The sequence below is a fragment of the Oncorhynchus keta genome, chromosome 14 (assembly GCF_023373465.1).
Source record: "Oncorhynchus keta strain PuntledgeMale-10-30-2019 chromosome 14, Oket_V2, whole genome shotgun sequence".
NCBI classification, from domain to species: Eukaryota; Metazoa; Chordata; class Actinopteri; order Salmoniformes; family Salmonidae; genus Oncorhynchus; species Oncorhynchus keta.
The window spans coordinates 58871860-58886488 of NC_068434.1; the positions used below are offsets into that span (position 1 = coordinate 58871860).

Consider the following 14629-nt stretch of genomic DNA (forward strand, 5'->3'; position numbering starts at 1 on the left):
GTATTTACCCAAACATGGGATAGACTATGTTTGTTCCCACACTTGGGACTCCGACTCTCTATTGGTTACAGACTTTTGGCCTCCCATCCTATTCTAACCACCTCTCGCCGGCTTTGTATTCATGTTACCTAATGAAATTGCTGTACAATATGATCTTGTTGCCATCTGATGCACATTCAGATGTCATAAATCAGCTCTGCGGAGCTCTCCCTGTGCTATGTCGTGCCTTGATTGTATTACTGTTGATGACATCTGGAAATGTGCATGTACACCCTCGCACACCTACTGTTGCTTGCCCCAATTCTGACTTGTGCTCTGATATCTGCATCACTGATTTATGCTCTCGTAAAAGCCTGGGTTTTCTGCACGTTAACACTAGAAGGTTATTACCTAAAATGGATCAATTGAAAGTGTGGGTTCACAGCTCCAATCCAGATGTGTTGGTCATTACTGAGATGTGGTTAAGGAAGAGTGTTTTGAATACTGATGTTAGCCTTTCTGTCTTGCTGATCAAAAGGTTATAACCAGATCTTCCAAAGGTGGGGGAGTGGCAATCTTTACCAAGGATCACCTTCAGTGCTCGGTTGTCTCCACCACGTCTGTCCCCAAACAATTTGATTTGTTGGTTTTAAGCATTACACTTTCAAATAGCTCTGTTGACTGTTGCTGGGTGCTATAGTCCTCCATCAGCACCGGCCTGTACCTACCTGCCCTAAGCTCTCTCCTGGCACCTTACACCAAGTCTGAATTTGTCCTGCTAGGTGACCTAAACTGGGACATGCTTAAACCACCTGACCAAGTTCTGAAGCAATGGGACTCCCTAAATCCTTCTCAGAGTATTACCAATCCCACAAGGTATGTCTCCAAACACCCAGTAAAGGCTATTCTCCTTGCTGTTATCCTCACAAATAATCCTGAAAGGTATCAGTCTGTTTTTTTCCTGTAATGACCTTAGTGATCACTGTTTTACAGCCTGTGTTCGTAATGCCTGCTCAGTGAAACGACCTGTCCTGATTTGTCATAGACGCCTGCTAAAACACTTTAATGAGCATGCCTTCCTTCATGAACTGGCCTCTGTAAAATGGTATAGAATCAGCTTGATCCCTCTCTGCCGAAGACGCTTGGACCTTTTAAAAAATGTATTGTTAACAAACACACCCCATCCAGAAAATGAGAATTAAAAACAGTTTCAGTCTTTGGTTTCGACCGTGATCTTGCAGAGTAACTCCACCTCAGGAATTGCATTTGGCAAAAGGCTCGGCACACGCATACTCAGGCTGACTGGCTATCGTTCAGGCAAATGAGAAATAAGTGCACTCAAGCTATCTGGAAGGCCAAATTTAGTTACTTTAAGGAGCAGTTCTCTCTGTGGGTGTAACGCCAAGAAGTTCTGGAAAATGATTAACGACCTGATGAATAAACTCTCCTCCTCACAGCTGCCCATGTCCCTTAATGTTGATGTGGTTGTTACTGACAAGATGCACATTTCTGAGCTCTTTAATCACCACTTCATTAAGTCAGGATTCCTATTTGAACCAGCCATGCCTCCTTGCCCGTCCAACATTTCCTCACCCCCCTTCTAATGTGACTATCCCCGATGCTTCTCCCTCTTTTTCCCCTTCCCTGTTACAAAGTTTATCCCTGCAGGCAGTCACTGAGTCTGAGGTGCTAAAGGAGATCCTTAACCTTTTCATACATGAGTTCCAAATATTTCTAATGGTCACCCCAGCGTGAGTTGTATTACATCAGAATGCACTCACTGTTCCAACAGGACAGTAAACACGCACTGCCTGCTAATTATCTATAGGCTATGTTTCAACTTGTCAATTTCAAATGATTTTCTAACAAGTTGCATTTTCTAACAACAGTTTGAATTGAGGTGTGTTCCGCCTCATTAATTTATATAGAAGTAGCCTATTTCAGCGTTGCAGATAATTTATATTTGAGGCTTTACTGAGCTGGATAAACATCTCTCTTCGAGGAGAGTCCACACACTTCACTAATGTTTGTGCAGATCAAGTATGCAGATATTTGCACAGTCTTGCATGAATTGGAATAATTTCTGGATGTCGCCTGCATTACCTTCTGTATTGTTTTCCTTATAATTAATACATTTTCTTATTTTCTGTATATCGTGTTGTCGTTTCTACTGCAGGCGCATACAGTATGTATGTATGGAACATAATGCATTTACAGTTATATGCATGTTTTCAAGTACTGGTGACAACTAATGCATTCTGATATTGCATAGATTGTAATGGACACCTACGATGTGTGTGAAATACTTTTTTGAGGGTTGTACTGATTATAATGAGCTAATGCTAAGCTATTTGCCAGCTATGTGTGCTCTCAGACCAAAGATGTTATAATGAGGTGAAGGAATGATTCACTCATCTTTCGGGCAAACTTCATCACAATTTAAAGCTGCAGGCTAAAGCTATATTTGGACTTGGTTTCCTCTATCGTAATCGCTCCTCTTTCACCAAAGCTGCCAACTAACCCTGATTCAGATAACCATGCTAGATTACGGAGACATCATTTATAGATCGGCAGGTGAAGGTGCTCTCGAGCGGCTAGATGTTCTTTACCATTCTGCCATCAGATTTGCCACCAATGCTCCTTACAGGACACATCGCTGCCCTCTATACACTTCTGTAAACTGGGCATCTCTGTATACCCGTCGCAAGACCCACTGGTCGACGCTTATTTATAAAACCCTCTTAGGCCTCACTCTCCCCTATCTGAGATATCTACTGCAGCCCTCATCCTCCACATACAACACCTGTTCTGCCAGTCACATTCTGTTAAAGGTCTTCAAAGCACACATCCCTGGCTTTTTCAGCTCGCTGCAGCTAGCGACTGGAACGAGCCGCAACAAACACTGAAACTGGACAGTTTTATCTCAATTTCTTCATTCAAAGACTCAATCATGGACACTCTTACTGACAGTTGTGGCTGCTTTGTGTGATGTATTGTTGTCTCTACCTTCTTGCCCTTTGTGCTGTTGTCTGTGCCCAATATTTGTACCATGTTTTGTGCTGCTACCATTTTGTGTTACTACCACATTGTTGTGTTGCTACAATGCTGTGTTGTGTTGCTGCCTTGCTATGTTGTCTTAGGTCTCTCTTTTATGTATTGTTGTCTCTCTTTTTGTGATGTGTGTTTTTTTTCTTATATTTATATTTTATTGTTAATCCCAGCCCCTGTCCCCGCCTTTTGGTAGGCCGTCATTGTAAATAAGAATTTGTTCTTAACTGACTTGCCTAGTTAAATAAAGGTAAAAAAATAGAAGCTGTTTTTCAGTCTCTCGGTCCCAGCTTTTATGCACATGTACTGACCTCGCCTTTGGCTGGTAGCGGTGTGAACAGGCAGTAGCTCGGGTGATTATTGTCCTTGATGATCTCTTTGGCCTTCCAGTGACATCGGGTCCACCATCTGGGGAGCCTTGCGGTTGATGGCGGTGCAGTTGCCGTACCAGGTGGTGAAACAGCCCGACAGGATGCTCTCGTTTGTGCATCTGTAAAAGTTTGTCATGGTTGTTGGTGACAAGGCACATTTCTTCAGCCTCCTGAGGTTGAGGCGCTGTTGTGCCTTCACTGCTCTGTATGGGTGGACAATTTCAGTTTGTCTGTGATGTGTACGCAAAGGAACTTAACTTTCCACCTTCTCCACTACTGTCCCTTCGAGGTGGATAGGGGGGTGCTCCCTCTGCTGTTTCCTGAAGTGATGCTCCTAAACATGTGATACCTCTAAACATAAAAGACCAAAACACACCACATAATTACATTAGGACAGGCCTAAAGTGGTTTACTGAACCAGTCTGGTGTCCAGTAAACCAATAGGCTCTCCCCTAGCCACAATAGTCTACCTGCTTACACTGGCAGGGAAAATCTATCAACATCACAGCATATGGCAATGTGGGAGCTGGTGGTAGAGCCTAATACCCCACGTGTCTTCCATGAGGGCATAGTGAAACAGTCCATTGTGCTTTTGTTATGTGGTAGAAAAACCAGACAAGCAAGATGGCTGGGGGGAAGCAGGTAGAGTGTGAAGGAGGGGGGGTTGGGACACTAAAATCCCATGTCTGCTCATCAAAACAGAAATGACACAGCACCACCTAGGGCTAGGCTATTAGAGACCATGTAACAATGCTGTGTTTAATTTGGTGCTGCTCTGTGTCGGTGTCCTCCTACAGGTTGCCTCCTTGATAGTCTATTTCTAGTAGAGGAGAATTCCATAGGGCAACAGCGACATCCCCCTAAGAAGTTGGTAGTTTGAGTAAAAAACGTTGTGAAAGGGTAAATCCCATGAATGCAATGTATTCATTTAGTTCAAACTAATAAAGCACTGCAGTGTCTGCATAAACGCAAATTCACAACTTTGTTAACTAAAATGTTCATTTAAATAATGTGCGTGAATGTTCTGTCTGTTATTGTGTAATTTAATTTAGTTAATCTAAGGATGTGAGTCTCGGTCAGTGTAATGCCTGTACCTCTTAAATCATGAAAGATTATAATTTAGCCTAGGTTACACCAGGGCTTTTCAAACTTTTCCTCCACAGGGACCCCTGCCCAGGCAAACCGGCAACCTATCACATGTTAGAATAAAAAAAAGTAATGTCTTGTCAAGTAGAAGTAATCCGTTTTTAAATTAATAGATTTGTTAAACAGTTTCATTATTTGACCTCCCCACAGAACATTGGAAGAGGAAGAGTTAACTCTAACATAGTCATAGCTAGAAAGGTATCATTGCAGTGGAGAGACATTTTGCTGTTGTAATGCTAATGATCTGCAATTCTACACATTTTTCCATTGCGCTGAGAGAACATTTAGCAGATTTGAAGCTCATTTCCAGCAATTCTACACAGTTTCGCATGGAGCTGAGAGACAATTTTGCGGTTTGTAAGCTAATTTCCTGCAAATCTATGCATTTTGCCATAGCTAATGCTGTGTTCCTCTGCTCAAACAACAAAATCAATGAGCATGTGTCATGAATGCCCTTTTTTGTCTCATTTTCGATTCTCCCTGACTGTCTAGTCATTATTTGATTGTTAGTTCTCAAAGATGGTAATATAAAAAAAAATATATATATATATATAGTTCAATATCTTTACTGCATGCTTTCTATCTGGCCACAATGTAGGAACGGGAAGGAAGCATGGCAGTACCAGTGGCTAGATACTGAGTTTCCTGAAGTCCCACATGGAGATGGAATTCATGTTGGAGGTCCAGGCAAGGAAGAGGGCAGATGGCGAGAAAAGCAGAAAAAAGGGTGCGAGGTGCAAACCCAAACCGACTGCGAAATACAAGCCGAGGACTTTCTCCTTTGGGTCAAGTTCAGGAGATAAAATTGCATGTTACACACTTGAAAACACTGAGCAGTCGACGGATAGTGAACTTGAAATTGAACCTGACAAAAGTGAGGAGGAAGAACCTGCGTCGCCAGGTCACCCCAATGATCAGGAAAATGCCCTGGATGACTCTGGCCCAGTGGGAGTACAATTCATGGAGAAAGTGGATCCATGCCTTTTGGATGATCCGTTTATGGAAGGAGTTGGGTTCCGTCAATTCAATCAAACTATCCTGAGGGGGATTTCTTGTGTGTCTGCTGCTCAGAGGGAGAGGGGGCGTTTCAAGATTCGGGATGAAAGCAGTGTCATGCCACCGGTCCTGTGTCGCTCTCCGGAGCAGAGCGCCGCTGAAAGGAGTGATAACTGGGTTGGGGTTGAGTGTTAAGTTGGCTCGACGGAAGTTGGGAATCCCCATTGTCTGTGATGCGTTCCATGAATTGGTGCGACGCAGATGTTTGGTGCAACTTAGTTTTGGTGGAAAAAAATGTAGTGTTTCAATTGTGGGGGTGGCAATGTTGCTGGAGATCAGAAATGTTCTGTTCGAGTGAGACAGATTGAAGTTTCCAGGGTGAGAGCAGTGCAGAATGTGTCATATGCTGAGGCAATGAGGAAAGTAGAGGATGGTGGGCAAAGGGTGAGGGAGTCTGAGAGGATCCCTGTGAGTAGTAGACCAGTACAGAGTGACCTGAACAGTTTCTTGGTGTTTATTACTATGGTCATTATTTGTACCACACGGATGGAAATGAAATCCCAGGAGATTGAATTGGTAGTAGCAGCAGTAGAGAAGTTTTGGGGTGTCAGATATTTTAGTGCAGAAGAACTACATGGGGTTTTGAGATAGGGGTTCCAGCCTCCCAGGCCAACGGCCTGGTGTAGGATCTGCTTGGGCCAAAGTAGTGGGAAGGGGTGGTGGGGTGTGTTGGGGATAATGGTATATACACTGAGTGTACAAAACATTAAGGACACCTGCTCTTTCCAGGACAGACTGACCAGGTGAATCCAGGAGAAAGCTATGATCCCTTATCGATGTCACTTGTTAAAGCAACTCACGATTAGGAAGGTGGTCTTAATGTTTTCTACACTCAGTTAGATCAGGTCCTCCGGAGCCAGAGAGGTGTCACAGTTTTTTTCCCACCCCTAGAAAACACAGCTGATTAAACTAATTGCATTCTAAACTGAAGATCATGAATAGTTGATTATTGGAGTTCCGTGTGTTATCTGGGTCTGGGGCAAAAGTGACACCAAGCAGGCCCCCGAGGACTTGAGTTGCCCATCCCTGGGTTAGATGGTGGTGCAATTTGTTTATTTTTTCAATTCCCTTCAATTCACGTCACCCCGCTCCTCCGCTCTCTCCACTGGCTTCCAGTTGAAGCTCGCATCCGCTACAAGACCATGGTGCTTGCCTACGGAGCTGTGAGGGGAACGGCACCTCAGTACCTCCAGGCTCTGATCAGGCCCTACACCCAAACAAGGGCACTGCGTTCATCCACCTCTGGCCTGCTCGCCTCCCTACCACTGAGGAAGTACAGTTCCCGCTCAGCCCAGTCAAAACTGTTCGCTGCTCTGGCCCCCCAATGGTGGAACAAACTCCCTCACGACGCCAGGACAGCGGAGTCAATCACCACCTTCCGGAGACACCTGAAACCCAACCTCTTTAAGGAATACCTAGGATAGGATAAGTAATCCTTCTCACCCCCCCCCCCTAAAAGATTTAGATGCACTATTGTAAAGTGGCTGTTCCACTGGATGTCATAAGGTGAATGCACCAATTTGTAAGTCGCTCTGGATAAGAGCGTCTGCTAAATGACTTAAATGTAAATGTTAAATGTTTGTGAACGAATGCGCAATGCACGTTCCAAACTTTGAAAGGCAGCAATACGCAACATAGTGTCTACTCTGCCGGAAAGTACACGAATAAGAGGCGCAATTTAGACACAAAAGCAGCCCTGGGCACTTGCACAACCCACTGTTTATTTCCGTGTTACTTCCTTGTTCTGTCTAGTCTCTGGTGTTTTTCCGGAGAGAAATATGTAAACAGCGGTAACATTTTTGGATTCGACTACATATCAACGCGAGCGACACAAGTCTAATCGTTTTTTTTCATCTCCGGCTTGCGGTTACAGATTGGGACAGACTCCTTGAGGAGATCAGGAGCTGTAGGACTTCTTCGCCCCAGTACTTCTCGTCGATGGCAGACTCCCGAGAAAGAAGGAAAACTGGTGAAGATGAGCCTCAGGGTGCAGTCGGGGGTGAAGGTAAATTTGAATAGGCGCATGAGAGGTCGTTATCTAAAATATTGTCAACTAACAAACTATAGGCTCCCGTCAGAATCCTTACATGCAGTCGAAGCTAGACTTCATGTTCTCTGATCTTTCAGCATGTAGGCCTAGTTCTAGACTAATTAGCGAAATTGTGAAAACAGTCTTAGTGAGGTCGGCTATTTCAAAAATAAACAAATCTAGCACAAACAATCTAGAATTATTTTGGCCTACACACTTTGGGCTTGGAAGTCCATAGGAATGTCCTCTGAGGTCACTTCACTGTCACACATGTGAAACAAAAAGTGTAATACGAGGTCGGGAACTCTAGAAAGGGGCCAGAGTGGGAATTCCGAGTTGTATGACTGTTCAAATAAATAAAAAAAATCCCGAGTTCCCAGTGGTTTTGAATGCACTGAAGTTGGAAGTCAGAGATTTTCGAATTCCCAGTTGTTTTGAACGCGGCATAAAGTGAAGTAAACATGTCGGTCCTGGGAGTGAGGAAAAAGTATCTACCAATTGAATTGGTGCACAGACGTGTTTATCACGCATTATCTAATCACCCCAATAAACTGTCATGTCATTAAACATTGATAATAAAAACATAAAATCACTAACAATCTTTGTAACAGATGTCAACGACGAGAGAATTATGGAACAAGGAGCTATTGTTTTAAGAGGGTAAATAAACATAGCACTATTACCATTAGTATTCATCCTGATTATCACATTATCCATTTAAACAAGAAAAATGTTTTTTTTTTTTATCCATGAAGGTATGTCATAGAGAGGATCAGTGCAGAAAACCCAGGGAGGCATTTGGCTCCAGAGGACCTTGGTGGTAGACCCAACGAACAAGAGGACCACCAAGTCAAAAACATGGTACAACAGCTGCTGCTGATCGCTGATGACATGAACAGAAATGCTGAGCTACAACAGTATGACATTATTTATTTCTGAATTATCATATTAGCTACAGTGCCTTCTGAAAGTATTCATACCCCTTGACTTATTCAAAGTGTTGTGTTTCAGCCTGAATTAAATATGGGTTAAATTGTTGTTTTTCTCAACCATCTACACACTATATACCGTAATGACAAAAGTGTGTGTGTGTGTGTGTTTGTACAGTCGCCAGACCCACTGGCTCCAGTTCATCTACAAGTCCATGCTAGGTAAAGCTCCGCCTTATCTCAGTTCACTGGTCACGATGGCAACACCCATCCGTAGCACGCGCTCCAGCAGGTGTATCTCACTGATCATCCCTAAAGCCAACACCTCATTTGGCCGCCTTTCGTTCCAGTTCTCTGCTGCCTGTGACTGGAACGAATTGCAAAAATCGCTGAAGTTGGAGACTTTTATCTCCCTCACCAAATTCAAACATCTGCTATCTGAGCAGCTAACCGATCGCTGCAGCTGTACATAGTCTATCGGCAAATAGCCCACCCATTTTTACCTACCTCATCCCCATACTGTTTTTATTTATTTACTTTTCTGCTCTTTTGCACACCAATATCTTTACCTGTACATGACCATCTGATCATTTATCACTCCAGTGTTAATCTGCAAAATTGTAATTATTCGCCTACCTCATGCCTTTTGCACACAATGTATATAGACTCCCCTTTTTTTCCTACTGTGTTATTGACTTGTTAATTGTTTACTGCATGTGTAACTCTGTGTTGTCTGTTCACACTGCTATGCTTTATCTTGGCCAGGTCGCAGTTGCAAATGAGAACTTGTTCTTGTAACGGCGTTCTTCGTTTGTGGAAAGAGAGTCGGACCGAAATGCAGCGTAGTGGTTACTCATGACTTTAATAGAAAAAGTGACACATGAAATAACGATACAAAATTTAAAAAAACAACAAACGGAACGTGAAACCTAATTACAGCCTATCTGGTGAAACTACACAGAGACAGGAACAATCACCCACGAAATACAAAGTGAAACCAGGCTACCTAAATACGGTTCCCAATCAGAGACAACGAGAATCACCTGACTCTGATTGAGAACCGCCTCAGGCAGCCAAGCCTATACAACACCCCTAATCAGCCGCGATCCCAAATACTACAAACCCCAATACGAACATACAATATAATATAAACCCATGTCACACCCTGGCCTGATCAAATAATTAAAGAAAACACAAAATACTAAGACCAAGGCGTGACAGTTCTCAACTAGCCTACCTGGTTAAATAAAGGTGAAATAAAATTTAAAAAAAAAAATATATATAACTTTTTTATATATATTTGCAAATTGATTGAACATTAAATACAGAAATAGCTCATTTACATAACTATTCACACCCCTGAGTCAATACTTTGTACAATCACCTTTGGCAGTGATTAAAGCGTGGAGTCTTTCTGGGTAAATCTCAAAGAGCTTTCCACACCTGGACATTTCCCCATTATTGTATTCAAAATTCTTCAAGCTCTGTCAAATTGGTTGTTGATCATTAAAAGACAACCTTTTCAGGTCTTGCCATAGATTTTCAAGTAGATTTAAGTCAAAACTGTAACTTGGGAACAGTCACTGTCTTGGTAAGCAACACCAGTGTAGATTTGGGTTTGTGTTTTAGGTTATTGTCCTGCTGAAAGGTGAATTCATCTCCTAGTGTCTGGTGGAAAGTAGACTGAACCAGGTTTTCCTCTAGGATTTTGCCTGTGCTTAGCTCCATTCCATTTCTGTTTTATCCTGACAAACTCCCCAGTCCTTAACGATTACAAGCATACCCATAACATGATGCAGCCACCACTATGCTTGAAAATATGGAGAGTGGTACTCTGTAATGTGTTGTATTGGATTTGCCTTAAAAATAACAAAGTATTACTTTAGTGCCTTGTTGAAAACAGGATGCATGTTTTGGAATATTTGTTTTCTGTACAGGCTTCCTTCTATTTAAATCAAATCAAATTGTATTTGTCACATGCGTGGATATAACAGGTGTAGTTTACAGTGAAATGCTTACTTGAAAGCACTTAACCAACAATGCAGTTTTGAGAAAAATACATAAAAAATTTAAAAAGGTAACAACAGCAAGGCAATATACAGGGGGTACAAAGTCCATGTGCAGGGGCATCGGTTAGGCGAGGTAATATTTACATGTAAGTAGAGTTGTTAAAGTGACTATGCATAGATAATAACAGAGTAGCAGCATTGTAAAGGGGGGGGGGGGGACAATGCAAATAGTCTGGGTAGCCATTTCATGAGATATTCAGGAGTCTATGGCTAGGGGGTAGAAGCTGTTTAGAAGCCTCAAGGACCGAGATGGCAGGAAGCTTGGCCCCAGTGATGTACTGGGCCGTACGCACTACCCTCTGTAGTGTCTTGCTGTCGGAGGCCGAGCAGTTGCCATACCAGGCAGGGATGCAACCAGCCAGGATGCTCTCGATGGTGCAGCTGTAGAACCTTTTGAGGATCTGGTTAGTATTTTGGAGTAACTATAATGTTGTGGATTCATCCTCCATTTTCTCCTATTTCAGCGTTTAAACTCCGTAACTGTTTTAAAGTCACCATTGGCCTCATGGTGAAATCCCTGAGCGGTTTCCTTCCTCTCTGGCAACTGAGTTAGGAAGGAAGCCTGTATCTTTGTAATGACTGGGTGTATTGATACACCATCCGAAGTGTATTTAATAACTTCACCATACTCAAATGGATATTCAATGTCTTGCTTTGTTTTTTACCCATCTACCCTTCTTTGCGAGGCATTGGGAAAACCTTCCAGGTCTTTGTGGTTGAATCTGTTTGAAATTCACTGCTCGACTGCGGGAACTTATAATTATCTGTACGTGTGGGGTACAGAGATGGAGGTAGTCATTGAAATATCATGTTAAACACTTATTGCATACAGTGAGTTCATGCAACTTATGTAACTTGTTAAGCACATTTTTACTCCCGAACTAACAGTATTTAGGCTCCCCATAACAAAGGGGAGTGAATACATAGACTCATTCAATTTCAGCTTTTAAGTTTGAATTCATTTGTAAACATTTTGAAAAACATAATTCCACTTTGACGTTATGGGGTATTGTGTGTGTGGTCCAGTGACCCCAAAGAATCCTAATGTAATCCATTTTAAATTCAGACTGTAATACAACAACAACATGTGGAAGAAGTCAAGAGGTGTGAATACTTTCTGAAGGCACTGTATTTGTCTGGTCTATGTGTAACCGATGTGAAATGGCTAGCTAGTTAGCGGTGGTGCGCGCTAATAGCGCTTCAATCGTTGACGTCACTCGCTCTGAGACCTTGAAGTAGTGGTTCCCCCTTGCTCTGCAAGAGCCACGGCTTTTGTGGAGTGATGGGTAACGATGCTTTGTGGGTGACTGTTGTCGGTGTGTGCAGAGGGTCCCTGGTTCGAGCCCGGGTAGGGGCGAGGGGACGGACTAAAGTTAAACTTTTACATATGTTATGGTGGTGGTTTTATGCACTTATTTTACTCAAACAACAAAGGTTGTAAGCCTGGATGTGAACACAAATGAGTATATTCCCATATCCTATCGTGGTGGTCTGGCAAATTTCCATCGAATTAAGAACTTTATTATTTTGTCATTGTTTCATTTTCTTGACAACAAGAAACATGGAAAAATAAACTCTTCCTCAGTTTCTAATTATTTGTTTCTCCTTCCTCTGACAGTCTAATAAACAGAGTCCAGGTAAACTGTGCCCAGGATGTGTTCTTCTCAGTGGCCAGGGAAATCTTTGCAGATGGTATCAAATGGGGCAGAGTGGTCTCCCTGTTTCACTTGGCCTACAAGCTTATTTACAAGGTAACACCCAGAATGTGCATGTTACTGAATATGAAATCATTGAAACGTTCAAATGTAAAGCAGAATAAATCTCCCCTCATATATATATATATTTGTTATCCCCCTTTCCAAGGCACTGACACAGAACCACTTAGAAAGCATCAAGATGGTTATTAACTGGGTATTACAGTTCATCAGGGAAAATGTCTCCGCTTGGATCCGACAGCAAGGAGGATGGGTGAGTACCCTGCTGGAGTATGCCAACATACCCACCCATGAAGACTCCCTGACAGATTTACAAGAAGACCATATTTTATTTATTAATAACACAAGAGCAGAGACACTGTCGCAATCAGTCCATACCTGCAGTAAAGAGATCCATTGAAAACAGACCGCGGGGGATAGAGGAAGGACGCCATCATTGATGCCCGTTCAAAAAGAAAAAAGCTAATCTAACAAAGTGGATATTCGTCAAATCTGTCATGATGTCCTAAATGTTAACCACCGTTCGGATAAGCTGATAGCATAGCTAGCCATATAGCAATCAGTGGTGGTATTTTAAGTTGTTATTAAGTGTAATGTAATTGATTGGTAAAAAAGACGTGAACATGTATTGCGGTTTCCATACAAGCGGTGTCCAATTTTTGTGTGTTTTTTTTTTTTTGTACCCCAACATATAAACAATAGCCTAAATGTAGGCTAACTTTGGGCGGTAGTGAGGAGATTCTGGATCTATCCACCACAGAGTTTCCATGGCCTGTCCATTGTTTTGGACGAACTCTTAACTGATCTATTCAAGAATGAACATCTGACAAGTATAGACATAAGTCACACGGCCATCTGACAAAACAAAAATGTAAAGGATGCTAGTTGATACGTTTTTGTACATACTGCGTATGGTGACTCACATGCACATGCATATCAAGAGGAGGAAGCACTCACTCCTACTCAAATACGACCATGAACAACATATGTGTACTCGACAGCATTGTGTGCACATGTAATGCGGAGGCTCCTTGAAGGAGGTCTTGCTTGGGGGGGGGGGGGTTGTCAGTTTTAAAACACAGATGGAGTTATTAAATGAAGCTGCACCAGGGGTTGGAGGGGGTGTTAGAGAGAGACTTCAAACGCCGCACAGCACATTGGCGCCATTGGCCAATGCAGGCAGGTAGTTCCGACGTGGGCAGCACCGAGTGCAACTACCTGGGCCACGTCACAATACTGTCAGTTCATAAAGCTAAGCCTGTTTGATGAGTAACCTTGCCTCACACATAAAGATCCCAGAACAAGCACGAGGCTTTAGCTCAGCAGGCTGAATGGTATTGAGTCCAGCCCATGACTATGGTTAGTACAGACAATGTAATGGTTCCACTGTTGCACGTGACTGTGTGGTTGACTTTTTCTTTTTGCTCGCAGGAGGCGGTTATTAGCACCGTGTCACATTGGCGTACGGTGTCGCTTGTGGCTGCAGTGGCTTTCGTGACGGTCATGGTTTACTGGAGGAAAACACGCTGACATCTCAGGAAGTGCCCTTGGTGAAATCAAAAGTGCTCTTAAAATGTGTACATTTCTCTGGGAACGGGTTAATATGTTATGTCCTGTGCAGTAGATTTGACTTTGGGGTAATGGTGACATAGTAATCTTGTTTTATATGTTGAATTGATCTGAGAAGGAACAGTTGGTGCCTTTTGGTACAGTACTCCACACTGAGAAAGTATTTATTAGTACCAATGTGAAACTGTATTTTTCTAAAAATGTTTTTCTATTGCTCAAAAAAAGAACCCTGTAAAGTGTTTTATTGAACAATGTTTTTTGAACATTAGAGGTTTTATTGAAGCCCTAATCTTCTATTGATTTGGAATTAAAAGTAAGCCACCATTTTTTTCACAGCTCTAAATATATACTATTTTTATGTATCTGAATGGAACGAATGTCTTTTTTAAATTGTGGCAAACATGCACACATGTTTAATAAAAATACTTTTGCCAAAGCAATATTGAATTTGTAATTTACTGTGTTTGAACTCCACTTCTCGAGTAAAGTTTAGTTTTGTACCCTGCTTCCTTTATCATTGTTTGGCCAGACCCCTCTGTCACTAATATGTTTTATGACAAAAGTTTAGGTTCCTTCTCATTAAGCCTGAAAGAATTGCCACATCCCAGGGGTGGGCAATCTTACCCAGCAAAGGCTGGCGTGGGTGTAAGCTTTTATTCCAGCCTAGAGGTAACACACCCGATTCCACTAATTAATCTTGTATAATAGAATGACATGC

At 42.4% G+C, this 14629-nt stretch overlaps 1 protein-coding gene across 3 annotated transcripts; it reads left to right on the forward strand.

Annotated features, from left to right (window-relative positions):
* The first annotated feature begins 7245 nt into the window (after positions 1 to 7245).
* Positions 7246 to 14351, forward strand: LOC118393708 (apoptosis regulator BAX-like). Of its 3 annotated transcripts, XM_035786720.2 has the most exons (7): positions 7246 to 7605; positions 8241 to 8289; positions 8385 to 8490; positions 8737 to 8780; positions 12246 to 12378; positions 12491 to 12595; positions 13774 to 14351. In XM_035786720.2, the coding sequence occupies exons 1-7, from the start codon at positions 7539 to 7541 to the stop codon at positions 13870 to 13872; spliced, it is 603 nt and encodes a 200-aa protein (XP_035642613.2). In that variant the 5' UTR covers positions 7246 to 7538; the 3' UTR covers positions 13873 to 14351. The 3 variants fall into 3 exon arrangements, with proteins under 3 accessions (XP_035642613.2, XP_052317989.1, XP_035642612.1); XM_035786719.2 differs by lacking the exon at positions 8737 to 8780 and having other exon boundaries at positions 7259 to 7605; positions 8385 to 8546; XM_052462029.1 differs by lacking the exons at positions 8737 to 8780; positions 12491 to 12595 and having other exon boundaries at positions 8385 to 8546.
* Positions 14352 to 14629: the final 278 nt, after the last annotated feature.